Source organism: Ictidomys tridecemlineatus, chromosome 7 (assembly GCF_052094955.1).
Source record: "Ictidomys tridecemlineatus isolate mIctTri1 chromosome 7, mIctTri1.hap1, whole genome shotgun sequence".
Lineage (NCBI taxonomy): Eukaryota > Metazoa > Chordata > Mammalia > Rodentia > Sciuridae > Ictidomys > Ictidomys tridecemlineatus.
In genome coordinates this window covers 67123128-67149887 of record NC_135483.1, presented here as the reverse complement: position 1 = coordinate 67149887, position 26760 = coordinate 67123128, and the positions used below count along the sequence as shown (strand labels likewise).

General features: G+C 36.2%; 1 protein-coding gene across 2 annotated transcripts in view; it reads right to left on the bottom strand.

Moving 5' to 3' along the window:
* Positions 1-7646: 7646 nt before the first annotated feature.
* Dnajc5b (DnaJ heat shock protein family (Hsp40) member C5 beta) overlaps positions 7647-26760 on the bottom strand; it is a 93855-nt gene continuing 74741 nt past the window's right edge. For both annotated transcript variants that reach the window (XM_078017099.1, XM_078017098.1), the window contains exons 4-6: positions 19728-19941; positions 18031-18202; positions 7647-8946 (exon numbers count right to left, since the gene is read on the bottom strand). In XM_078017099.1, the coding sequence (XP_077873225.1) occupies positions 8852-8946; positions 18031-18202; positions 19728-19941 (481 nt within the window). In that variant the 3' untranslated portion in view covers positions 7647-8851. The remainder of the gene's footprint in view (positions 8947-18030; positions 18203-19727; positions 19942-26760) is intronic.

Sequence of the window (26760 nt, the reverse complement as noted above, 5' to 3'; positions counted from 1 at the left end):
AATCTACTAAATTAATCCTCATTTTCCAATAGTTTCCCCCATATATTTTCTAGTCACCCTCCACAATTAGTGACGCTAGCCCACATCTTTTTGTCTTGTCACCTCTCTACAATTTATCATTATTTACAAATGCATGTAAGCTTTTGACACTAATATCTTCTTTTTAAAATTTTTTTGTAGTTATAGATGGATAAAAATGCCTTTATTTTATATGTTTATGCTTATGTGGTGCTAAGGATTGAACCCAGTGAAGACACATGCTAGGCAAGTGCTCTGCCACTGAGCTACAGCCCCAGCCCTCAGGCCTAATGTCTTTTTTAAGTCTTCATTTTTCTTATGAATATGCCCATGTACATGAAAAGATTAAATAAAACTTGTATGCGATTCTCTTGTTACTGTTTTATGTTAATTTAATTCTCAGGCCCAGCCATAGAACCTGAGGAGAGAAGGAAGTTATTCTTCCCCCAGAGAGAAGGAAGTTTGTTTTCTCTTACATAGGCACATCCACAAACATGAAATCTGAATGATGAGCGTTGACTGTATTATTAGCCAAACTAAATCCTGAATTCTATACCAGATTACCATATCAAAATATTTTAATGAAACCAAGCCCTATCCCCCTCCCTCTTTAAGAAGATTACAGGAAACATTTGTATTACAGGGAGACGGTGAGACCCATCCATCCAATTCCTAGGGCCCCCAAAGACCCTGTAATCTCACTTACAGTCTTTCACTCAGGTGAAGACTAACATTTTTGCTTATTACATTTTCCCCAAATGTCTGATTAGGGATGGGAGGAGAATTTTGAAGGGAGATTTTCTTCAGAAGCATTTATTCCTTTAACAAATATTAATTTAACACTTGATGTGTGCTAGGCATCAGTGTTTCTTCTAGAGCTTGGGATATAGCAATAATCAAGATAGACATAAAAGCCTGTCCTGATGGAGCATACATTCTGGAGAGGCAGACAGATAATAAATAACAATAATTAATGTATATGTTAGGTTCCAAAGAGGTAAGGGCCAAAGAAAAAAGAAAGCATAATAGACTCAGTATGTGGAGGGGATCATGCTTCTCACAATGGCAAACTGATACCAGAAGCAAAATAAATTGCTATGGAATATATACATATGTGTACACACACACACACACACACACACAGAGGAAACACATTCACACAAATACAAACACATACATACATGCACACATTCTTTAAAGGGCAGCAAATAGTATTTCATTCCTTAGGAAAATGTTGAAATTTACCAAGCTCTATTTCCTTTGTACAATGAAGAAATAATAAAAGAATGCTAATTTAGTAATCTGAGAGATGAATGCTATATTTTTACTAATGGAAGCTTCACAATTTGTACCTTATTTTGTACAATGGAGAAATTAGATATAATTTCACTTTTATTATGAACAGATAACATTTAAATCATGAAAAGATTTTATATCTTATTGTTGAGAGGTGCTGAAATACCTTATTTTTATATATAATAGCAATGTTGTCATCCCAATTTTGTGGACTCTGAATAATAGATTATATTAACTTGGATTTATAGAGCTATGGTATTTACTTCAAGTGGGGGGAGATACTAGTTATAATATATTGAATGTGAATATTATTTTTTACTTTAAATAAGCAGTTGTGTCTGACTTCACAGAATTCAAGTGTGACTTAGGGCACCAGGGTGGCATAGTAATTAAGCAGACAGACTTTCCTATTATTAACATATGGGTTAATTAATGGCTCTGTGCTCCCCAATTTTTCTCATCTATAAAATGGGAAATAGTGATAGTATTGATCTCAGAGGGTTGCTATGAAGATCACATGAGACGGCTAAAGTAGGGCCTGGCTCATAGTAAGTACCATGTGTTGCCTCTTTTAAAATATGTTTAAAGGTTTCTTAGCACCATCTAAACATACTAGAAAATTATAGTCAGAACTCTGTATAATAGAATTTCAAAAATCATAATGATGTATTTTATTTTATGTTACCTATCTATTTACTTTTGTTCTGGGCATGGAACCCAGGACCTTGGACATCTGGAGCCATGTGCTCTAGAGCTGAGCCACACCTCTATCCCATAATTATTTATGAATATCAACCACTCTAAAATCACTTGCAAAATTAAACAATCCAAATTTTTATCCACTTGATTGCTGTTGCAGCTATAGGTTGGTCAGACAAGAGAAAGTGTCAAAAACCTTTCTATAAAGACAGCAAAGAGGTACTTTTCCAAGTAAGGAAGTGCTTCAGAGAGTGAGAAAGGAGGACGAGGTAAAGAAACGGAAGAGGAAGACATCTGCTGATTTGCTCTTGAGGAAGTCATTGGAAATAAAGTAACGGATATTCCCCAGTCTTCACTCTCCTTGAACTATAAAGGGCAGTCAATGAAATGGGCCAAGTAACTTAACTTCTGTTTTAGTTTCTTAGTCTGAAATACAGAACTGAAGATGGTGACAGTACTTGTCTTTTATAGATTTTTAGGAGTATTACGTTAATCAATACAAAGCTGTTAGGCTCAGGTATTAAACACTATGCTTATTGGCTATTGTTCATTCAGAATATTTGTTTTAAATTTATGAATGAGTCACCTTTTTAAAATACAAATAAATGCATCTATGATCCTAAGCCAAAACTCTCATATCCTTTATTTTGAAGGATAGAATGCAGTAGAAAGAGATAAGAGAGCGAGCAAGCTAAGAAATGCAGGAGATAAACAGTAAAAAGAATAATTTTATTTACCATTAAAACTTTATCTCTAACTCAAAATAACATTATGTGTTTTGGATTTTGAAAGCTAAAAATTTTATTGCCTATCACGCTACACATTAATTAAAAAGAATAATTTCCATGTTGTTTTAGTCAGATTTTTTATTGTTGTGATAAAAAAAAAAACTGAGAAAACAACTTAGAGGAGGAAGGTTTATTTTGGTTCACAGTTTTAGACGTTGTAGTCCCTGGTTGATTTGTTCCATTACTTTGGGTCTGAGGCCAAACAAAGCATTATGACAGAAGGGCATGGTGGGAGAAAACTGCTCACTTCACAGCAGCCAGAAAGTAGGGGTGGGAGTGAAGGGGCTGGGGGCAACATATACCCACTCAGGGCATGCCTATAGTGATCTACTTCTTTCAAGTAGGTCCCATCTCCTACAGTTTCCACCACCTCCCAGTAGTCCTTTTAATAATGTCCTCATCAATAAATTAGTCCATTGATGTGATCAGTGCCCTCATGAAAAGTACCCAAAAGCTCCTAGGTTATCTTCCCCAAAGCTCCTAGGTTATCTCTAAAATATTTTTTCTAAAATTATAATATTCCTGAAAATGCCAGTTTGAAAAATAGCTAATATTATGCATGACCAAAGAGACCATTTGTAGATGAATATCTTCTCAAGAAATCAGAAGTGAAGATATTTAGGTATCAGAACATATCAAAAGTAAAAGAAAAATTCACCATGAGTAGGACCTCTTTTCCTGACCCTGGAAATGAGGGTGTGCCTGGTAACACATCATCGAAGAAGCCCATGATCTGATTTTCAGCAATCAGAAAGCTCAGTTGGCAGCCCAGCAGTGAGCAGGATGTGTTAACAGATGTCCTATAACTGCTGATTTGATTCTAGGAATTTAATTTGGCTTCTTGGGGACAGCCCTGGAACAGCATGACAATTCTAAAAAGTGGTGTCACACTTACCCATCCATTTGGCACTAAGCAGGTTTAGATCTCCTTTTGGAGAAAGGCATTTCTCAGAAATAGCATATGTTGAGAATTAATCAATTAACCAACAGGTAGGTGGTTTATTAGTTTTCTAGTTTGTTTTTAGTGCTGTGGGAAAGATAAACTCTGACTCTAAAATGTAGTTCTGGAAAATACTACTAATTTGTCATCTATAATGTGACAATAAGTGTTCTTCAGAGTGTGGTTACATAAGACTAGATCTCAATTTTTGGGCATTTGCACTTGACAACCTCTCAGGAAGTGAATATAAATGAATATAGTTATTCAGGTGCTCAGGAGGCGAAGAATAACAACTGCAGGCAGGAAAAATAAAAGTAGTTTTGGAGAAGAGGACTTGGGTTTCTCAAACAAAAGTTTTTCTCTGTGTGGAGAAGGGTGGTGTTCTGGAAATGGACATTTGCCTTAATATAGATGAGGGTTGAGGATGCTGAAATATCTGAAAAAGGTAACTTTAATCAAGTGAATGAAGTGACAATGAGACTCCCCTCCATCTTCCCATTCTTCATTTCAGAGTATTTCATATAAAATATTAATATGCAAAAAAATATCAATATGCTAACCCTCTGTAAAAATAACAGATGCTAGCAGCTTTTGCATTTCTCTTTTCTATATTATAGATTAAATGCTTATTTATTCAACAAATATTCTCTGACCATCTACCATGTGACCGGCACAAAAATCAGGCAAAAATCCTCGCCCTCCTGGTGTGGGAATCAGATAATGATCAAAATAGAGAAGTATTTTAGTAAAAGGTGCTAAGGAGAAAAAGTAGAGAGGAAGAACAGGAAACGAGGGCGGTCACAATTCTAGACATGGGAAGATCTTAAGAGAAATTTGAGAAAAGAGATTTCACTTATTTCACTTTGAAATCTAAAAACATTGAATTCATAGAAATAGAATGGTCTCTTTATGCTCTAAATAATTATATGTTCTAAATTAATCTCTGACTCAGAGCGGCAGTTTAACAGGGGAGCAAGAAATTTTCTCAGTTAGGCTCTAAGCACCCCCTATTTCTAGGGCTGTGAGAATCTACAGGGGTGCATATATTGATTCTCCAGTGAGTTTCTAGGCCTCATTTTGCTCCAGCCTGGTGGCTGCTGAGGACTGTCTAATCTCATGTGATTTTTTTGAGGAGCCAGCTCTTTATTAGGGCTATGAAACCACAGCTTAATTTTGTCACATGGGCAACCAAGTGCCTCCCCATGGTAGAAGTTCTCCCCTATGGGGACAAAATCTAGGCTACTCCAGGAACTCCTCCAGAATTCTCAAACCCATCTCAGTATGGAGGACCTTCACAATGGGGTCACTTCTCAAATTTCATCACGCACTTTCTAACAGCCTTTCTAATGGCCTGGCCTCCCAGACAGAAGCTGGAGTGGGAGAGGCCTTGTGCTGAGTAAAATAAACTAGGCACAGAAGGTCAAATACCACATGATCTACTTGTACAGGGAATCTTGAAATGTTAAACTCATAGAAGCAGAGAGTTGAATGGTGGTTATCAGAGCTGGGGAGTTGGGGAGATGTTGGTTGAAAGGTTAAAAAATAATAAGTCTGGTGATTGTTTTCAGGTCTCTGGCTACCTTTGGTTTGAAACCAAAAGGGTGCCTGTAGCAAAGAACAACCTTTTAATATGATACTCAAAATAAGAGGCTTCATTCCTTTTGGTCTTCAAAGAACTAAAGACAAAATGAATGTCTCAATCCATTCAAATAACCTTACCAATACATTCAAATAACAAATGTGGTCCCTTTAAATTATTTGTCTGTCAATATACTCAGATAATTGTGAGAATGATATATTCCCCCCCCCTGCTTATTAGCATTGTGACTCTGTATGAGTAGTTGAGTAGGGAGGTATTCGTCTGAGGGTGTTCTATTCTGTTTCACATCTCTCCCTTCATCATCAGACCAGTTCACCTAAGAGACAGTAAGCAAGGTATAGAGGTGACCAAGGGGAGCAAGAGACCAGGAGACAGAAATAGAAATGAGGGTCCGATGGAGGAAAGGTAGACGTGGGAAAGGGGAGGACAAGGGAAGAAAATGTACTGAGAATAAGGGAGAAAGGAACAAAGGAGAAGATGAAGTTAAATAGACTTAGAACGAGGGTTGGAAAATGAAATGTTGAGGATGGACAATGAAGAAACAAGTTAGTTGCAGAAATTATGTTAAAATTATACAGAAGGTCAGTCGAAGGTCAGAAGCCTGACACAGGATTTGGCAGGACTTTCTTCCTGGAGGCTCCATGGGGAACCTGCTTCCTTGAGCATGCTAGCTTCTAGAGCTGCCTGCATTTCTTGGTTCATGCTCCCTTCCTCCTCCATCTTCAAAGCGCTTCTCAGATCATTCTCTGAGGTTCAAATTTCATCTCTCTATTCTTCTGCACCACCTCCCTGCCATCACCTCCTTCCTCCATAAATCAAGAGAAGTTCTCTACTTTTAAGGATTCATGGGATTACATTGGACCTGCCTGGATAATGCAGGATAATCTTCCCATCTCATGGTCCATAAAATCATAGCTTCCCAGCCTCTTTTGCTATAAATGATGATATATTCACAGATGCTGGGAATCAGAACACTGTATTACATCCTCGGGGCCATTGCTGTGTCTCTCACAGAGATTATGCAGGCTTCATTGGAACCCTCTCTGTTAATCAAAGTATCAGGCAGTGCAGTTTCGGGGAGCCCAATTCCCAACTAGACCATGTTGAATGCGTCTTAGCCTACATACCATTTGAAATGTAGAAATAGATGTAGTTCCCAAAAAGTCAAGATATTCATTTTGATAAGAATAAATGCATATGCCTTTTTTTATTATATTCTAATGTATAATGGCAGGAAAATCAATGGATGACTTTGAAACCTTAAATAAAATCTCCTACTCTGGTAGCATGGTACCCAGGATTAGGTAGGAGCCACTGAAGTGGTGTCTTTGTCTGACTCTGTGTGGCCATTGCTGAGGCTCATGGTCAGCATATCTTTTCTATCCTTGACACTTCTCTGATAAGATGCTTGTAGATTCAGAATGACTACAGGTGATTCCAGATGGCAGCTCCTGCTAATTCCCAAAAAATGCTTAAGCAGGCCCACCTCAGATGAAGAACCTATCCTAGTTTCTCTGTGGCAGAGAGGAGTTCTGTGGAATTCACTTCCTCCTTCACAAGTGTTCATGTGCTTGTATTTGCCACACATCATTGTAACAAGAAACTGGCCTTCTGTGGAGAATATTGGCTGGAACCTTTTGGAATTTGATTCCATAATCTGATTTTGATTCTGGTTCATGCCCTGTTCTCTTCTTAACAACACTTGGATCAGCTTCCTGGGCAAGCTGAAAGTGAAAGTTTAAAAATTCCATGTGAGGATGAAAAAGGAAGTCTGGAAGGAAATGAGAAGGTGAGCTTTGTAATTGGCTATTCAAAAATAAAGTCTGATCTTTACTTAGAGAGAAGAAGAAAGGAAAGAAATGTAGTGACTCAAATTATCTACAATTTGGGCTATTTTGCCTATTGTTTCTTCCAAACACAAAGTAGCATTTGTTGAATTCCAAGCACTTGCTGGTTATTGGGGCTAATAATACTGAGTATTTTTATAGGTCTTATTGTGTGAGAGAGTTTGTATACATTATGTTTGTCTGTATCAACATATTCAAATCATGTAAAATTTTATATTTGTTAAATTGCTGCCTGACTTTTTAGAAGTTCTTTCACATCAGCTACTTTATCTGGTCTCATAGCAATTCAGAAAGTGTCTAGTATAGATATGAAATCAGAGTCATAAAGAAATTAATCATCTTATTCTCACCTTACTTGGTCCCAGGGCTAAGGAGTGTTAGGTTACAATCAAGTTTCTTAACTTTAAAATCAATACTATTTCTATTTAATTCTGTACGAAAAAAAAAAATTCCATAACTTAAGAGTTTGAGCAGAGTTTTAATGATTTCATAACTATCAGAGCTATAACACTAATTTTCATTTACAACATATATTTAACAGCAGTTGACCATAATTTGGTGCTGAGGGGAATATTAAACAATGAAAAAAGATAGCGTTTCATGCAATATTATATAAAAATATAACAAGATCTTGAGATTGTAATATTATATAAAGAACTAAGAGACTCAGAAAAAAGGTTTGTTGCTGAATATTTTAAAATAGTACACAGTTTCTATCACATGATGAATGTAAGAATCAAACAAGAAAATACAGAGACAACTTCTGAGTTCAAATTGCCCAACACGCACAAAGCTAAGCATTTTATGCTCAGTATAATTAATTCCACCAAAAAAGAGGAAGATAATACCTTTAAATTGATTAAAATATAAATTTAGAATTTTACCCCATTACCTCATGTGTTTCTTTTCCTTAGTATAACTAACCTGAGCCAGTTATACAAAAATTATTTTACTGAAAAATGGTCAACACACTGGTACCGGTTCAGACTCAGAACGATTTTCTGGATTATTTATAAGATTCAAACAGATTGAATTTTTTGTTTTGTTTTTAAAGTCAACCTAAAGGTACACACAAAATCTGTTTCTTCCTGGTTTTACTTGTTGGTTTTCAATAAATGTTCATTTTTAACCTTCCAAAAAATGTACTCTAAAACAATGTGATTTGTCTTTTAGAATTTAATCATCTTTTCCTGACTCTTGAAATATTTCTCTAGCCATGTCAAATATTAACAAAGAGCTCCACATACAAAAAAAATTCCCCTTAATTCTTCTGTCTTTTGCTGATATTGTGGCAGATATGAACATTGCATTTGATTAAGTAGATGGAATCTACTTAATCCTACTTTTGTCTGTGAATATGATGTCTAGCTCAGTTAAGGGACAGGCTCATATAGACTGTCTAATACCACTGTCTTACTGCATTTAAGGAGCATAAAATGAGTCTTCAGGTCTTTATTCATCAAAATTGAATGTGTTTCATTAGGAATTCTACTCAAAGAGAAAGTCTGCCTACTGAGAAAACTATGTAGCAACCATTTTCCCTTAGCCTAAAAACAAAATACAAGTGTCTAAAAGTTCACAGCATTTCATGTCTCAACCTCCCCCAACCATGTGGAGACATGGCTGAACCAAGAGGAGGTGTTTTGGACCCTCAGGCTCAACATCAAGAGTCTGTGCAATAACTTCGAGGTCCTTCTCTGATCAGCTGTGTTTTCTCATTTGCATTTGTAGGCTGGAGAACAACAGGAAAGTCCATATCTAAAAATAAACAGAGAAAAGCAACAAATACTCTTTATCAAATTATAGTTCCTTTAATGGGGGGCAAGAGGTAGGTATTTTTCTTGAAATGATGATGAGCAAACCAATTGAATTCATGAAATATTATTACTATTAAACTGCCTACCCCTTTAAGCACTACAAAAGGGAAGAGGCACTGTATATTCCTTGCTCAAGTTCTGTTAATTTCAAAATTATAAAACTGAAGATGTAAGCCCAACTTTCCCTTGAGAGAGAGGCTTGATGAACCTACTGAACTTGAACTTAAGTTTTCACTACCTTGTGAAGATGGATCCCCGGCCACCAATATGGTTGTGCAGGTTGGACACTCCAAAGCACGGTGGGCACCTTCATAAAGACTACAATGTGTATCTATATGAAAAGTCTAGTTTATGTGGCACATGACCCCTAAAAAAATTTATAGTGCATAATTTCATGCAGGTTCCCCTCTGAGATAGGAGTCAAAACCCAGAGCTTGCTTAGGTGGAGAGTTTAATAGGAAGTTCTCCACATAAAGGTAGTGCCCCAAATGGTTATGTCTTCTGTAAATCACGATACCCTTAAATCTGCAGGGAGACTTGTTAGACTTGAGTTTTGGCATGGAGTTGAAGGAACTTCTCTTAAAATGTTTAATGGCAGGCCAAGGAGTACTCAGGTTGACAGGTCAAGTTTTCATCACCTGTGTGTTCTAAGCAAGATGACAATTTCATTTAAAGTGGTCCAGTGCAAGATTACTCCCAGGCACCTAGCAGAAGTGAATGACTTCACATTCAACATAGTTCTAAAGAATCCCTATAACATTGCAAGAAATGTGATTTCATAGTAAAAACAAAGAGATAAGATGGAAGGGAAGATTACATTACACATAGAAACAATGCACATTGAGTGACAATTTTTCTTTATATTGTATATTAAAATTATACATAATAGTGTCATTCATTGTTATATATTCATATATACATAAAATGTAACACTATGATTTGATCAGTTTCATTCCCTAGCACCTCTTTTCCTCCCTCCCCTGGTCCCCCCCCCCTTCCTCTACTCTATCATTCTTCTGAAGAGAATATTAATGTAGTACAATACAGATCTAAGGAGATTATCTGGGAAAACATGAAAGATGGCAAAAGAGATGAATAGGGTGATAAAATCTAACATATCTAATGCAACTTCCAAAGGGAGGAAAAAAGAAGAAAGGCAGTATTTGAGGATTTTATGACTGAGAATTTTCTAGAATTGATGAGACACCAATTCCACAGATTCAACAGAAATTAAAGAGAAGCCCGTATTTAGAACATCTTAGTGCTAATGAAGATCATCAGACACAGTGGCTTTAAAATCACTCTCAATAGGAAGTATGATACTATGCAATTACATCTTCAGTATGTCAAAAGAAGAACTCTGTCAACTTCACTTTGATGATTAACTCTCTAAGTTCTTTTTTTTTATTAAAGCATGAAATAAATGTATATCCAGACAACTTAAAAACAGAAAATTTGCCACCAGAAGACCAAATTTAAACATATAACAAGTAGAAAGGAAGTGTTATCTGATGGAAGATTTCTGCTGTAAAAAGGAACGATTAGCAAAAAACCACTCTCACACACACACACACACACACACACACACGCACACACACGGGTAATACTCCAGCATACTGGCACAAGCACTGATTTACTTAATAAGACTCCTAAAGCTCAAGAAATAAAACTAAATATCAATAAGTGCGATGACTTCAAATTAAAAAGCTTTTTTAGGGCTGGGGTTGTGGATCAGCAGTAGAGTGTTTGCCTGGCATGTGTGAGGCCCTGGGTTCAAATCTCAGCACCACATATAAATAAATAAAATAAAGGTCCATCAACAACTTAAAAAATTTCTTAAAAAAAAAAAAGCGCTTTTGCACCATCCAAGAAACAATGAAGAATGTGAAGAGAGAGCCTATAGAATGAGAGATTATTACCAGCCATTTTTCCTACAGGAGATTAATATGAAGAATATAAGAAGAAAACAAACAAATAAAAACCTAAAAAAAACAATCCCCAAATAACCCATGGACAAATGAACTAAATAGACATTTCTCAAAAAAGCAAATACAAATGGCCAACAAATATATGAAAAAGTGTTCAACACTCTTAGCAATCAAGGAGATGCAAAAATCCAGACTACACTAAAATTTCATCTTACTCAAGTCACAATGGCAATCACCAATAAATGCTGATGAGGATGTGGGGAAAAGGTACACTCATTCATTGTTGGTGGGAATTCAAATTAGGACAACAACTTTGGAAAAGAGTGTGGACATTCCTCAAAAATTAGGAGTGGAACCACCATATGACCCAGCTATCCTACTCCTCTGTATTTATCCAAAAGATCTAAAATCATCACACTACAGTACCATGTACATACCAATGTTTATAGTAGCACAATTCACAATAGCCAAGTTATGGAATCAGCTTAGGTGCTGGTCAATAGAGAAATAGATAAAGAAAGTGGTATATAGAAACAACAGAATTCTATTAAGCTGTAAAGAAGAATGGCATTATGTCATTTGCTGGTAAATGGATGGAACTGGAGAATATCATGCCAAATGAAATAAGCCAGACTGACAAAGTTAAGGGTCAAATGTCTTTTCTGATATGTGGAAGCTTAAAGAAAATAGGAATTTTAAATGGGGATCTTATGAAAATAGAAGGGAGATCAGTAGTGTAGAAGCAGGAGACCTAAGAGGAGGGGAGGAAAAGAGAAAGAACTAGGGAATTAAGTTGACAAAATTATTTCATGTGCATGTATGAGTATATCACAATGCATTCCAATTTTATACATAATGATAAAGCATAAATTTAAAAATAAATAGGGTAAGACTAACTGAATCATACATTTTTAGATCCAAGGTCAATACCGTAAGATCTACCTCTTCCTCTACTTCAGGAGAGGGAGGAGGAGAGGGAAAGGAAATGTACTGGGAATTGAAATGGAGAAACTATGCTATATCAAAATGAACCCTGAAATTATGTAAAACTGTAATGCACTAATATAAATAAAAAAGATAATAGTAAATATGTGAGTAGAACCAAAGTATTATTGCTAGATTATAAGATTAAAGGTAACAGGAACCAAGTCTTTCTTTTTCCTAGCCCCTAACATATTGTCAAGAAAATGTTAAGTTCTCAAATAACTATTTGCTGTTGAAAGTTTATCAATAAACCAGGCTGGTAAATTACTCAACCTTGGCAGCCAAAAATTAAGAAAGCTTAGGTCTGCTTTGCTTTATAATCTTCCTGTGTTCCTAGGATCTCACTGGTACCATTTTGATGAGCTGATTCACTGTCCTACTGCTCTGGCCTGGGGCTTTGATGCTTGCTTGACATTTTCATATAAAAAAGCACAAATTTATGGACTATTTGCAAGCATTATTTTTCATGCATTATTTTCGAAATTGTTCTTCTTGATTGTGGGAAGGAAGCTGAGTGGAGGAAGGTGGCAAAAAGAGGAAGGGTGAATTTATTTCTTCCTTGATACCCTATTCCTGAGCAGTCAGATGTGCTGAATACTGAACAGCAAGTATAATAAATGAATCAATATCTTGGCCAAGAGCAAGAGCCATATGGCTTCTTCTTCACAGTGGTTGTGAATTTATTTGGGTTTGATCCAGGTGAGTGGCAAGAACAGTTAAGCAAACAACATATTTTTCTGTGCACTGAATCATACATTTTTAGATCCAAGGTCAATGCTGTAAGATCTACTTCTCCTTTAGATACTTTATTCCCTCTCCTTAAAAAAGAAAAGAAAAGAAAGAGGAAAAATCATGGCTCCACAAGAATTTGGGGGGATTTAGCTGGAAGTTTTGGTTAGATTTCATTTCATTGGCTTCAGCTTAGAAGAAACAAACTCAATTTAGCTCCTGCATTTTTTATTTGCTTTTCCAGGATGTTCAGAAATGACTGGTGTACTTTAGGCTTTTGTTTTGATACCTTGTTACATTGTCACACATACATTCATGGCTCTATTTGGAGATGGTCTTGAAAATCCTCTTAGCTAGCGGGGTTCTGATTTCACTGTGACCTTCAGAAACCTGAGGACTATAGAGGCTAAATGAAATTGTTTTAAATATGCCAATCAAAATTTCACAATGTGAAGCTTCTATTTTGGGATCATGAAAGTAAGGGAAATAACCTAGTATCTACTACTTTTTACCTTTCAGGTTTTAACTTTTCAAAGATGAAAAAAAAAAAGTGTTCTCCTTTACCCTGCCAAAGACACACTCTCTCTTCCATTTGACTTTGATTAATGCATAGGAGCAATATAATCTTCCTGTGCTCCTAGGATCTCACTGGGAGTATATTTTTTATTTTGATAAAGAGATGTAATCATTTATAGGTTCTCTAGTTGATTATTGGAGATGCACTGTTTGAACTTTGTTTCCTTTATTTCTTAAAGGTAGAAGCTGGGTTATATCCTTTGACATAGTTAAAAGAAATAAAATAACCAAGATATATCCCCCCTTTTACCAAATTTCACCCTATACCACCTCTCCCGAACAGAGACTTTTACCATGTTACACTATTAAGAGTATCCTTGCCTTTAGCCAGGGTCAAGGAGTAGATATGATTGAAATATGCACACAGGAAAAAAAGCCTTAGAAAACAGTCTAATTTTATAATTATCTCAAGGTAGTTGAAAAACATTTCTAATGTGTTTTATAAGTCAACAGATAAAAAGGATTTGATATTTCAAATTTGGATTTTTATAAATTAAAAATATATTTATAAGATCCTATAACATCTTCTTAAAAGTAAAATTTGAGGTGATTGGCCAATGAATTGAAATCAGAAATGTGTTTTTCTAATAAACCCCTACTTTTTCTTCTTTATGGGTAGTCTAGTAAGACTCAGAAGAAAGTCACCAGTGATTACTGTTAGTTTTGTTCTAGAGAAAGGATGATCTCATATTAGTTCTATTACATTTATGTCTTGGCACTTCTGGATAAGAGACAATAGAAGAAATGCTACTTCATTAAAATCAGTTTTCATGTATTAAAAATAAATTTCCAGTTGTAATATTCATATCATGGTCAAATCTCCAAGCACAGTATAACTTGAAGTATGACAGTTAGTCTGACAATTAATATAAATCCCTAGATCTACCCATTCCTCCCCACCCTACTATGTCTCACCTCATTTGTTTCCCCTTCCACTTTCTAGGAAAATGGAAATTTAGCACTGGCTAGATAATTTACAAAACCCAGTGCAATGAAAATATGATATATTTTATTTGAAAATTAAGAATTTCAAAACAACAACAATGGAGCAGTAAATTCAGTGCTCAAAATCCTTGCCAATGTAATAAGGCAAGAAAAAGAAACAAAAGGCATCCCATCTAGAATGAAGTGGCCCCCATGGATTGCTCCCAATTCTAGAACCCTAGGATTTTATCATTATCTAGAACACAAGGATTAAAAATCCTCTAAGTGAGACAAGGTTTGCCACTTTTTATTTAATTTCATTAAAGTAAAATTATGAAAGCCCAGTGTCACACCCATTGCCTTCCAATCTCCCCCTATTTTCCTCTGATGCTTTTACATTTAAGTTTTGCAACTAATCTTGATGCATATTTATATATTGCTTCTCATTAATTATGAGAACAGAACTTTGATATTTGAGTAAATGGTAACCCTCTTTGGTTACTAACTTTAAGTGGGATCCCTTCTTTCACAGAACAGATTAGACATTAGTTAATTTATCAGAAGACCACAGTTCAGAAAGCACAGTCTGATTTTGAGGTCTGCTTTTTCATCCTTACCAGCCTTAATTTGCATTAATTTCACCTGTGAAGTACAAGTCTCTGAGTTAGTGAAGTATAAATCTGAAATTAACGCAACAAACTGCAAATGAAGAATAGATTCTCATAATAAAATGTTAGACTGGAGAGAATTAAGGGATTTACTGCAGAGTTGATGGTACTTAACTCTTCGGGGCCCTCACCTTCAGAGACCCTTCCAAGAGTCTGTGTTTATAGATCAGAGAAAGGAAGATATTTATAGACTATAGTCAGCCCAAAATTGCCTCTTTCTATGCTGACTTTCCCTTCTCTCTGACAAATGGAAATAGAGAGCTTTTGGGGGATTTGCTTAAGGGAGAATAGAGCTGGAGATAGGTTTCATTTGAGTTTAGTGGATTATATTTTTTGTGGTTTGCAGCAACTCCATCTATTATTAATTATTTCTAGCCATGTGGGTGTAGGAATGCCTTTAGGAATGCTCCTACAGCTCATTATGTCAATTCACTTACTGAGAGGACATGGAGACCTAAGACAAAGGTCACGTCATATAATATGAATGTGTCTAGTGGGCTCTGGCCTGGGGAGTATTAGATGCCAAAAACAAGGTTTGAAATGTACAGAGGTGGTCTATGGAAATTTCTTCCAAATCTTACATCTTTTATATAAAATAAGCTAAAAATAGTTTCCCCAAATTTGACAATCCCTAAACAACACTATCAATAATGAGTTGCAGAGTTGACAGAACACGTTCTAATTCACCAATAATAAAAAAGAAAAAAAATTGGGCCAAACACACTAGAGAAGAGGCAGAATTAGTTTTATATTTTTTTTTCCTATAGAAAATTGTGTTATAAAAAATGAAGAGACAAGAATATGCATCCATACAGCATTAGAGGGAAATATCAGGGCTGTACTATGCTGTTAACTACATGACTGCTGCATTTATAGATTTTGTAATATATGTGGTATTTTTCAGAGCTCTACAACTTTCTCCTTTCAAATGAATATTCACTTATTTTGTGTTCTTTTACTTAAAGAGGGCTGAAAAAATTACATTTCAGGTCCCACAAAACCCGGATCATCCTTGCATAAGAGTTTTTAAATATTTAGAAATAAAAAAAAAATGTTTTCCTTTTGGTTAAGGATTCTTAATGATACAGTCAAACGAGACTCCAGAATCTGACCTCTGAAACAGAATTGGTAGCTCTATGGTGTCAGAGAAACTGAGAACAGTGACAGGCACACAGATTCATCACCAAGCCCTCAGCAGGGAGGAAATCTGGGTGGAATCTGGCACCTAGTCTGGATTTCTGTTTCCGAAAAGAAATCTTCCACAAAGATCTACTGAAATGACCTGGTGGAGCTTTTATCTAATTTAAAAGAGCAAAGACTATGAAGCTTTTCAGAGAAGTGTGAAATACTGAATTTGGGGTATCTAGGTTCAGTTCATCTAGTTTGGGTTTTCCCAAATATAAAGGAAAAGTTAAGACAAGGTCGAGACTGGATGATGATGAAGATGATACTCTCCTTTCTTTCCCTCCCTGTCCTCTGTCAGTGAGTGGATATTGGGCTGGAACAAGAGATGTTTTGGAGAGATCCTATATGGTCAATGCAGCCAGTGACCCCTTATGTGATCTTTAAAAAAAAATTTTTTTTTTTAGTTGTAGATGGACACAATATTTTTATTTATTTGTTTTTATATGGTGCTGAGAATGGAACCCAGTGCCTCACACATGCACTCTACCACTGAGGTACAGCCACAGCCCCAACCCCCGCACACGTGATTTTATAACAGTTTATCTCCCTTTAAAAGAGCAGAAAAGATTAATGTGCTGGCATCATCATTCATAAGCAAGTTGGGCCACTGTCATCATCCTTTCTCTAAAAAGAAGGAGTTTCCATGCAAATATCACCACTTAATCCATCAATCCACTCACTAGTAATCCTGCTTGACTGATCATTTTGTATGCCCCGAGAAAAGATAGATTTGCCCTTTTGTATCCCAAATACAGCAAAAAAAATTAATAATCATATTTTATTCATAAGCCTACAATTTAGCTCCAAGAATAATAATAAAAATGATCAGAAAACCTCCTCTATTTGTTGGATTAACAATCCCCATAGCAAGAGATACAGGTTGCAGAAAAACTCTTTCTGTCCTCTCCAAGCTCCCAATTCTGAAAGAGTCTGGGGCTTAGTACAATCAATATGACTTTTCTTTTGAGCTAAAATAATGGGTAATACTGCACAATAGCATTACATTATATAGAAATTAAAGGCATGTGGAAGCCTTTAAATAGTTTCTAGTGCTTGACATCCTGGAATTTGTTTTAGTGTAACCAGAGCCAGAGTATGGTCTGATCCAGACAAGTTCACCGTCCTGAAATTCCAGCAGTTCTGAAAACAATGAGCCACTGTATGAATTATCAAATAATTTTTTAGTTAACTGTCCAGGGTTCTTTTAGGATTCAGTGATACAGTCTGTAATCCGGAAAAACGATGCATTCCACAGGAAAAAACAATAGTGGATTGTGGCTGTGAGAGGTAGCAGGAAAATGCAATTTGATGCTGGCTTGCTTAAACAAAGATATTTCCCAAAGACTATCAAATATTCTTGGTGTGAATTCTCTGGGATCTTATCTTTCCTTGCATTATTTTTTTCTTTTTCATTACTGGGCAGAATGAATTTGAAAAATCAATTTATCATGGTGATGAATACACATAGACATATGGAGCTGGTTTGGTAAAGCAAATAGCCCTATTTTTTGACGCTGCTTTGAACCTAAACCTCAAGGTATGTAATTTATAAAGAAGTTATATTTCAGTGGAAGAGAAATCTGCTTCAGTTCCAGTCCAACCTCCTCTTTATCTATCCAAAGGAAGAAAAATTAAGGATTGATGGCATTTTTGATGTTCATTCCTTTCTGTTTCATTAGAGACGTTAAAGGAACAAGACGAAAGGCTTTTTCTGGGAAAAATTTCTCCCTTGGGTCTCATGTCCTGGACACTCTCACCCAAACCTTCCTGAACCCAGAGTGCACTATTTTGTCATGAGATCATGAATTGTACTTGCTTCGCATTGTTTTCAGCATATTTCAAGATATTACCAGCTTTTCTCTATGCTTGGTAAAGCCAAATGACCCTTCCTTTTCCCTAAAAGACCAACCCAAAGCTGTAGTCTATGGGATTTCCCTCATGTGGCCACTGGATCTCTCAGTTTAGTAGGACCTGGTGCTTGGTCTGGTCTATGAAGGGACACTCACTACCTCCACTCTCATTTTACTCCACCTTTTTCCATGTCAATCTTGATCTGTTCCTCGAGGTCTTCTGGTGACACATAAAAGTCCTCTTCTGACATTGATGATTTGGGCCGGCAGCGCCCACAACAACAGTTGCAGCAGCAGCACAGGCAGCAACAGAAATAGCAGCCAGTCAAAAGGCCAATGATGATGAATAGGGCCTAGGGGACACAGAAACCAAGCACAACAGGGGTGAGACCTGGTGGAGACGAGGACAATCCCAGAACCCAAGACGGCACCCTCAAGAGACCTGAAGATATCACAGCGGATACACAATGGCGTGTCCACCCTCATCCTCATCTCCTGAAGAAAACCTCTTTTGGTAATATCTTTTAAAAGCTGGTAATATCTTGAAATATGCTGATAACAATGCAAAAAATCTTTTCCTCATAAAGTTTTGCCTAATAAGTTTGACCCAGAGGAAATGCCATGTGCATCAGTAGAGCCAGAGTGCTTTCACTAAACTCATCCTTATCACAGGGCAGCGACCCCTGGGTTAAAGTGTCCCCCCAGATTCAAGTGCATCTAAAGCCAATTAGCATTCCTCAACTGGGCCCACTCCTGCCAGCTAGCTCCTTTCTTTCATTCCAGAGTACCAGCCAGCCTGATGCTTTCGGGTGGGATCTGTATTTCCCTTCCTAATTCAGTGAAAGAAAATAGCAATCAGAATATTACCCAGCATGAAACCAGGCTTTTTGGAGATTTGGTTTTTAAAAGTTATTATTTATTACAATTTATATGTATGTGAGCTGTCCGCAGACTATACCAATGGAGTATATGGGTAGTCTATATGTAAATAGAATTTTTTCTTTTTAGTGCTATGGATGGAACCCAGGATCCCTTTGCCACTGAGCTGCATTGCCAGACCTTTTTATTTGTTATTTAGAGACAGGGTCTCTCTGAGTTGCTGAGGCTGACTTCAAACTTGCAATCCTCCTGCTTCAGCCTCCTGAGTCACTGGGATTACAGGAGTGTGCCACTTGGCCATAAATAAATTTACTTTTATCAGAAGATAAGGATAATAAAATTCATAAACAAACATGAATTATCACCAAACATACATATATTAGGGATTCCTAGGAGATCAAACAAAATTTACTACATAAAAGTTAATTCCGACTTCACTAAGTCCTTAAAAAATTGACTTTTGCTTGGCCAGATGTCCATTTCTCTCCCACTTCCTGTTCTCCACTACTTCCTTCCTTCTTCACTACCTCATAGCAGGCTCCATGTGAGCCTGTGACACAATCACTCCTCATCCTCTCCAGTACTTTGTTTGCTTATATAGCCCATGCTATAGATAGTAAAGTGCATGGCTAAATTTGTCCTATCATAATTTATTAAACAGTTGTCACACTAATAAATTATTTTTTGTTTTGAACAATGAGTCAGTTCTTAGTCACTATAGGGGGGACGGGAGGCCAGTCATAATTAACCTGAAGCTCCAAATTCAAATATAATTAATGTCTAGCAGTATTTTAAGTCAGAACAGATTTCATAATTAACTGATGAACTAAAGCAAACAGGAGCCCCAGATAATAGCTCTCGGTAGAAGAGATGTGTCATTTTATTTACAAGAGTTTCATGGTAGTAAGCTTAGTCTTTCTTTGAGATGAAGTCTAAAACAGGGAAGAATACTGGGTTCTTCCAGAAAGTTGTTTTTGAAGGAAAAAAAATCTGATTTACCTTTGCCCACCAGCTTGACAGCATAAAATAGGTATTGACATTTTCATCTCCAAATTGTTCGGCCACGTAGAGTCCCAGTGATCCATACTTATCATATATGTTTCTCTTGGATATGTCTGTAAGTATGGTGTGGGCATTGTTGATTTCTTTAAACTTCTCAGCAGAAGCTGGATCATCTGGATTCTTGTCTGGATGATGTCTCAGGGCCAATTTTCTTTTAAAGTAAAAAAAAAAAATGTGAGCAGTGTTATTTGAAAAACATTACAAAGACATTTTGGAAAGGTGGGGTTCATTTGTCCATCTTTTATTTGTGTAAGTCCTGTGAAATGTCAGTTTCACAATAGTGGTGATTTACCAAGAAATGGGTTTTCATTAAATGGTATCTCTGCTTCCTGATATGTAAAAACAATCATATATTATTTCTCTCCACCCATCCTCGAGGGAGTTCTCAATAGTGACACAACTGTTAAGTCACAACTTGCTATGGACAAGTGTGTGAAGTCGATCTTTACCTGGAAGCCGCTCCATAGTCCACCCCAACACAGAGAGGCCCTTACGGATTCTAGCAGCAGGTTCTAGTTTACACTCACATTCCATTTAGAACCAGAGGAGTTTTCCAGAATGACAGAACCTCATGTCACATATTCTAAAAGTTAAATTCAAGTATAAAAGTAGAAGACCCTGAATTAACACTCCCTTGAACACTTTTGATGACACCTTCTCAGATCACTGATAAGTCTTAACTCATTTTTTACTTTCTAATCAAACACTATGGCTTCCTTTGTTTTCCAGTGTATATTTAACCCCTTTCCAATTATGTCTTCCCACTTCAAACACTCTGTAGACATTTGCTGTGGGTATAGGGCCCTCTTTCCCCCTGTGGATCCTAAAGTAGATCCTGGGAAGTGTGGGACATCCTCTGTGTTCAGAGTGGATTGGGGATGTTCTTTACTCTTCTCTTTATACTTAGGTGTAAGAGTGGATGTTAGAAGTCAGCTGTACCAGACTCCTACTGGTGGCCATTTCTCTCACTTGCCCCTGGAAATGATTTAAATAATGCTTAAAGTAACATTCAAAATTTAGTCTGAATTATTTTTTTTCACTAAAAACTCAATTTTATGACTCCTGGTTAGAAATTCCCCATGACTTTTCTTCCTACTGTGCCCACCATAGGTATTTGTAGTTATAATAAACTTCTACTTATTGTATTATTTTAGGTAGACTGTTTCATTTTAATGCAGAGATAAAAGTCCAGAAGTAGAGCATAAAAGTATAGCTTGAAAGCCAATCTATATGGTATACCGAACAAGTCACCTGTTTTAGGGATTAAAGTTAGGGGTTACTGGTTAAGAAGTAGGTAAGTACACTCATACATTGCTGGTGGACTGCAAATTGGTGCAATCATTCTGGAAAGCAGTGTGGAGAATGGAACCACCATTTGACCCAGCTATCCTACTCCTTGGTTTATACCCAAAGGACTTAAAATCAGCACACTATAGTAACGCAGCCAAATCAATGTTTATAGCAGCTCAGTTCACAATAGCTAAGCAATCTAGATGCCCTTCAACAGATGAGTGGATAGAGAAAATGTGGTATATATATACAATGAATTATTACTCAGCCATAAAGAAGAATGAAATTATGGAATTTTTTGGTAAATGTATGGAACTAGAAACTGTCATGCCAAATGAAATAAGCCAGTTTCAAAAAACCAAAAGCTGAATGTTCTCTCGGATGCTAACACACAATAGGGGTTGGGGGTGAGGGAAGAAAAGAAGTTATTGGATTAGACAAAGGGAATGAAAGTAAGAGAGGAGGTGATGAGAATAGGAAAGACCATAGAATTAATCAGACATAACTTTCCTATGTTCATATATGAATATGTAACCAATGTAATTATACATCATGTTCAACCACAAAAATGAGAGCCTAATTAGAATGTTATACTCAATGTATGTATAATATGTCAAAATACATGCTACTCTCATGTATATCTAAAAAGAACAAATGAAAAAAAGGAAGTAGGTAAATATTTAGGTGGTGCAGCATTAAGTTGCTTAAAATGTACAACAATCCTTAAAAGTATAAATCATGATGTCTAATACATTCTAACTCTGAACTCAGACTAAATAACAAAAACAAACATGACAGCTCATTTCAAATTTGTTTAGTACAAACATTTTTCAGCCTTTATTTCGAGAAATGTTTAGAGTACCTTTAAATTATTATAAATGTGAACATTAGTGTCAGTGTTTCTTATGCACACAAAATTTATACTGCAACCTCTGGAAACTGCACAAAATGCCTATTTTGTCATTTTTAACCTTTTGCAATGTTTATTACATGCCATCACTTTTAAACACATTAGAAATATCAATTCATTAATTCTCACAACAACTCTATGAGATAAGTATTATAATTATCCCTTTTTTTTCCAAATTCTTTTTTTTATTTCTAACATACATGAAGAAATAAAAATGAAGTAGTGGAATGCATTACAATCATAATTATTCATTCACAACACCATTTTTCGTAACTCTGTATATAAAGTGTGTTCACTCCAAATCATGTCATTTTACAGAGGATATTTAGGCACTGGGAGGCTGAATATTGCTCAATGGCTACACAGCTAGTAATTAGAACTAGGCTTTGAACACAAGCAATCCAACTCTGACCACAAGCTCTTTACCACCACTATGATTCTCTGATGTTGATTTTTTTTTATTTCAAAAGTAAGGAACACAGAATGCATAGTAGATCATTGTAAGTATTTTGACTTTAGTCTGGTGACATGGGAGAGGACTTTGTAGTTTTTCAAGAAGAGCAATAGTTTTTGAAGGATCACTTAGTATGGTAGAAGGCAAAGATGAATGTGAAGAAACTGTTTTTGGAGACGCGTTATAGTGATCTAGGCAAAAGGTTCGTGGTGGTTTGAAGCAGTGTGGTAGTAGAGGACATGGTGAGAAGTGCTGGATTTGGGATATATTTGAGGAATAGCTGATAAATTGAATGTGGGGCAGGAAAGAAAAAGATGAATGATGATGGCAGCAAAGTTTTGAGCACAGCAATTGGAAATCACTAATTTTTTTAAGAGAGAATTTTTTAAATATTTATTTTTTAGTTTTTGGTGGACACAACATCTTTATTTTATTTTTATGTGGTGCTGAGGATCAAACCCAGCACCCGGCGCATACCAGGCGAGCGCGATACCTCTTGAACCACATCCCCAACCCCTGGAAATCACTATTTAATGATTTTTAAAATTTTTATTTATTTTTATTTTTTTGTGGATAGTAAGTTTTCTAACATCCGTGAGTTCCATTTTGGACACCTTGAAATGCCTATTAGACTTCTAAGTGGCGATGAAGATAGAGAATTCTTGCCAAGATGTACATTTGGGAGTTTTTAGCAGGTAGCTGACGTTCAGAACCACGAAACTGGAAGAGAATCCAAGAAAGTGTTTCCAAGAAGTCCAAGGACTAAGTTTTGGGAAAGGATAACCAGAAAAAGAAACTAAGAAAGAAGGACAAATGGCTCACAAGGAAAAATCTGAAGAGTATGAGGTTTGGGGCTCCAAGTGAAGACAGTAATCATCTGTGTCAAACGCTGCCGGCAGGTCATAGAAGATGAGGGTTAAGAATTGACTGGGAGATTTAGTTATTTGGAAACATCCTGGGCTGCCTACACACACACACACACACACACACACACACACACATTTGTATAGTGTCTTTATATAGGGAAAATTACAGTAGAAAAATAAGCAGAAGTCAGAAAATTGAATAAAAAAATAAAATAAAATAAAGAAAATGGAATAACCCAAAATGAACAGTGTTCATAGCTGCACTGTTCAAGACTATAGGTGATGATTTAACTTTTGCTTATTATAAAATCTACACATATTAATTAATGTTTTTTTCCTAAACATTTTTAGAGCTCTCTAGTTCCTTTAAATGACCCACTACTATATTAAGGGTAAGGGATGAAAGAAAAAAAAAATCCTCAAACTAGAATAGTAATCATCATCAAAAGGCCTCAAATAGATTCTTCAAGCTCATTTATTTTAAGGAGACTAGTATTCCTGGAATTCTCACTCTGTTCCCTGGAATACTAACAGGATCCTTTCCCTAATAGTTCTAAAGTTATTATGTTTAGGCCAATCAAAAATAAAAAGCTGTTAATTCTGCCTTGAAGAGGGGGGGTAAAAATCCCTGGAAAATGCCCCTTTACATCCACTTCCTTGTTCCCAGATGCAGACTGATACACACTGCCCAAGACAGAGAAGCCTGGCTTTCTGTCATTTTTTAAGCTGTTTGGATCTTTGTCAAGCTCACAAGGGCAGATGCATCAATCCATTCATCACACTCCCCTAACAATGGAGTTGGCAGGCGTGGAGGGCTGGAACACCTCCACTTGTAACAAATCCAATTCTTGGTCGTCAGCAGCCTTTTGACTCCTCTTGGCAGATGCTCCTGGCTGGGAGGAATCCTTGGGAAAGATGGTGAGCAGAGACAGCTGCCAAAATTACACAACTGCTCGAGGAGGTATTTGCTTAGTGTCCCACCCTCTTAGTAATTGTCTGTAGAGCAAAAAAATACATGTCAGGAATTTAGGGTTTAAGGAAGTGTTTGGAGTACATTTAAATAGAATAGTCACCTGTTCTTTTTAAAGGTCTTTCTATTCATTTCTAATTTTACACTTAAAAGCGATCTAATATTCAGTCAGAATGTGAGCCTTTAAATGTAAATCTCCTCATGCTTTTAGTCACCTGTTAATCTGGAATGGCTATAACTAACACCATTAGAAATAGCTTCCAATACCCAATCAGGTTAACCTCAAAATGCAATGACAGCTGTCAACTAAATGCATAGTGAATTCAATGAGTGGCAGATAGATAAACATGGGGTTTACAATTGTAATTACCTAAGGCCCCCAAGATCATCTACCCATTTTTGAGGCAGTCAATAGTGAATTGTGATGCTTTGTCCTGTTGTCTTCCTTGTCCCACTAACACTCTCTACAAGTTTCTGTGTTATCTGGGGCCAGACTCTGATCACGACACCCAGTTCTTGGACAAATCTGTCTCCTTGGGGTTAAGATGTCAGAGAACTTCCTGTTCAGGAAGACTAGCCTCTGAACCTCAGGGAACCCAACCATGGCATACCTATGTCTGTTGCTGCCTTTCCCCACTCGACTTGCAGTTTGTTTGTGTGTTTGTTTGTTTGTTTTTCCAGTTGTTTTTTGCTCTTTACTATTTCAGAGATTTCCCCACTGATGACTTTCTGCTAAACTCTCAGCCGTGAAGCTGATTGCCCCTCTACTCTCCCAGAAGAAATTCACCTAAGAGGACAAAGGAAAAGAGGGAGGGTGAAGAATTGATTTCTTCCTATATCCTAGAAATTTTAGAAACACACTCATAGTGGAGCCAGTGCCCTCTGCAAAGAATATAGGCCCAGATTATACTGGAGAGAACAGAATCTGAGCTCATACTGGATCTTTCTAGAAAAGAATTGGCAGTGATGAGAAGGAGACTGATGGTAGAAAGAAAAATGAACTTCCATAAACCAGAGTTTGGAGGTGAAAACCCCTTAGATTAGTAATCCCTCAGTGCATGGTAAGTGTTGTAACAATGGAACCAGAACATTCAATAGGATGTCATGGTGGAGATTCAGTGGAATTCCTTTTCCTTCTTGGACTCAGGCAACACCCAAATGAAAATAGAAGAAACCAATGTATGAGTTCCCAAGCACACCTCCCTGACATCTGATGTTGATAGACATTAAACATATATATATGTATGTACATACATATATATAAAATACACACAAAAAGTGTTATTTAATATATATACACACATACACAACACATATATAAAATGTAATATGTACTTAATATATATACACACACACACATACACAACATATATGTGTGTGTGTATGTGTGTATGTGTATTCATATTGTGATTTATAATGAGATTTATATATATGTCATTTGGACATCCTGTAATTAAGTGTGTTTTAGTTTTTTACAAATTTTAGTTTGGTTTTTTAAAATTTACTTATTCCATTTAAAAATACATATTCTATATAAGTCCTTTGTCAGTTATATGTATTTTAAATATCATCTCCCATCTGGGTCTTTGTTATCATTGTAACTTTCTGATCTTGGTTTTGAGGAACATCAGTTCATAATTTTAATTTTGTTGAATTAATGATCCCTGAACCAGAAAGATATCATTTTATAAACTCTAAAATATTTATAGTTTTGCCTTTCAAATGGAAGTCAAAGGCTCATTTTTAGCTGATTTTTTTAATGTAGTGAAAGTTGGCATCCAATCTCACTTACATAGATAGCCAAGTATTATTGTACCATTTATTAAATAAATAAAATTCTGTCTCTGGATTTCTAGGATCTCTCTTCTGCTCTATTGGTCTCTAATTATTTCTGGGCCAATAGCAGTCTTTTTTGTTTGTTTGTTTTGGGTACCAGGGATTGAACCCAGGAGTGGTTAACCACTGAACCATATCTCCAGCCCTGAGTTTATGTTTTATTTTGAGACAGGGTCTCACTAATTTACTTAAGAGCCTTGCAAAATTGCTGAGGCTGTCTTTGAACTTGCAATCCTCCTGCCTCAGCCTTCTCAACCACTGGGATGTTCCAACAGGTGTGTTCCAACCCAATAGCAGTCTTACATATGATGCTTTAAAATATGAAAATATTTAAAATGATTTAAAATATGTCTTAGTATTTTAAAAAGGAAGTTCTTCAACATTTTTTTCAAGAGTTATAGATTTCTCTGAATCCTCTATATTTCCACATGAATTTTATAATCAGCTTGCCTGTTTACACACACATGCACACACACATATTCACAAAATTTATTGAGATTTTCATTACAATTGCATGGACTCTGAAGATAAATCAATATTCAATATTATATTTAATATTTAAATCAATATTCAAATAATAATTTTTCCTTTTCAATTATTTTATCATTCACATTTTTCCTTATCTTACTGGCCTGGCTAAGACT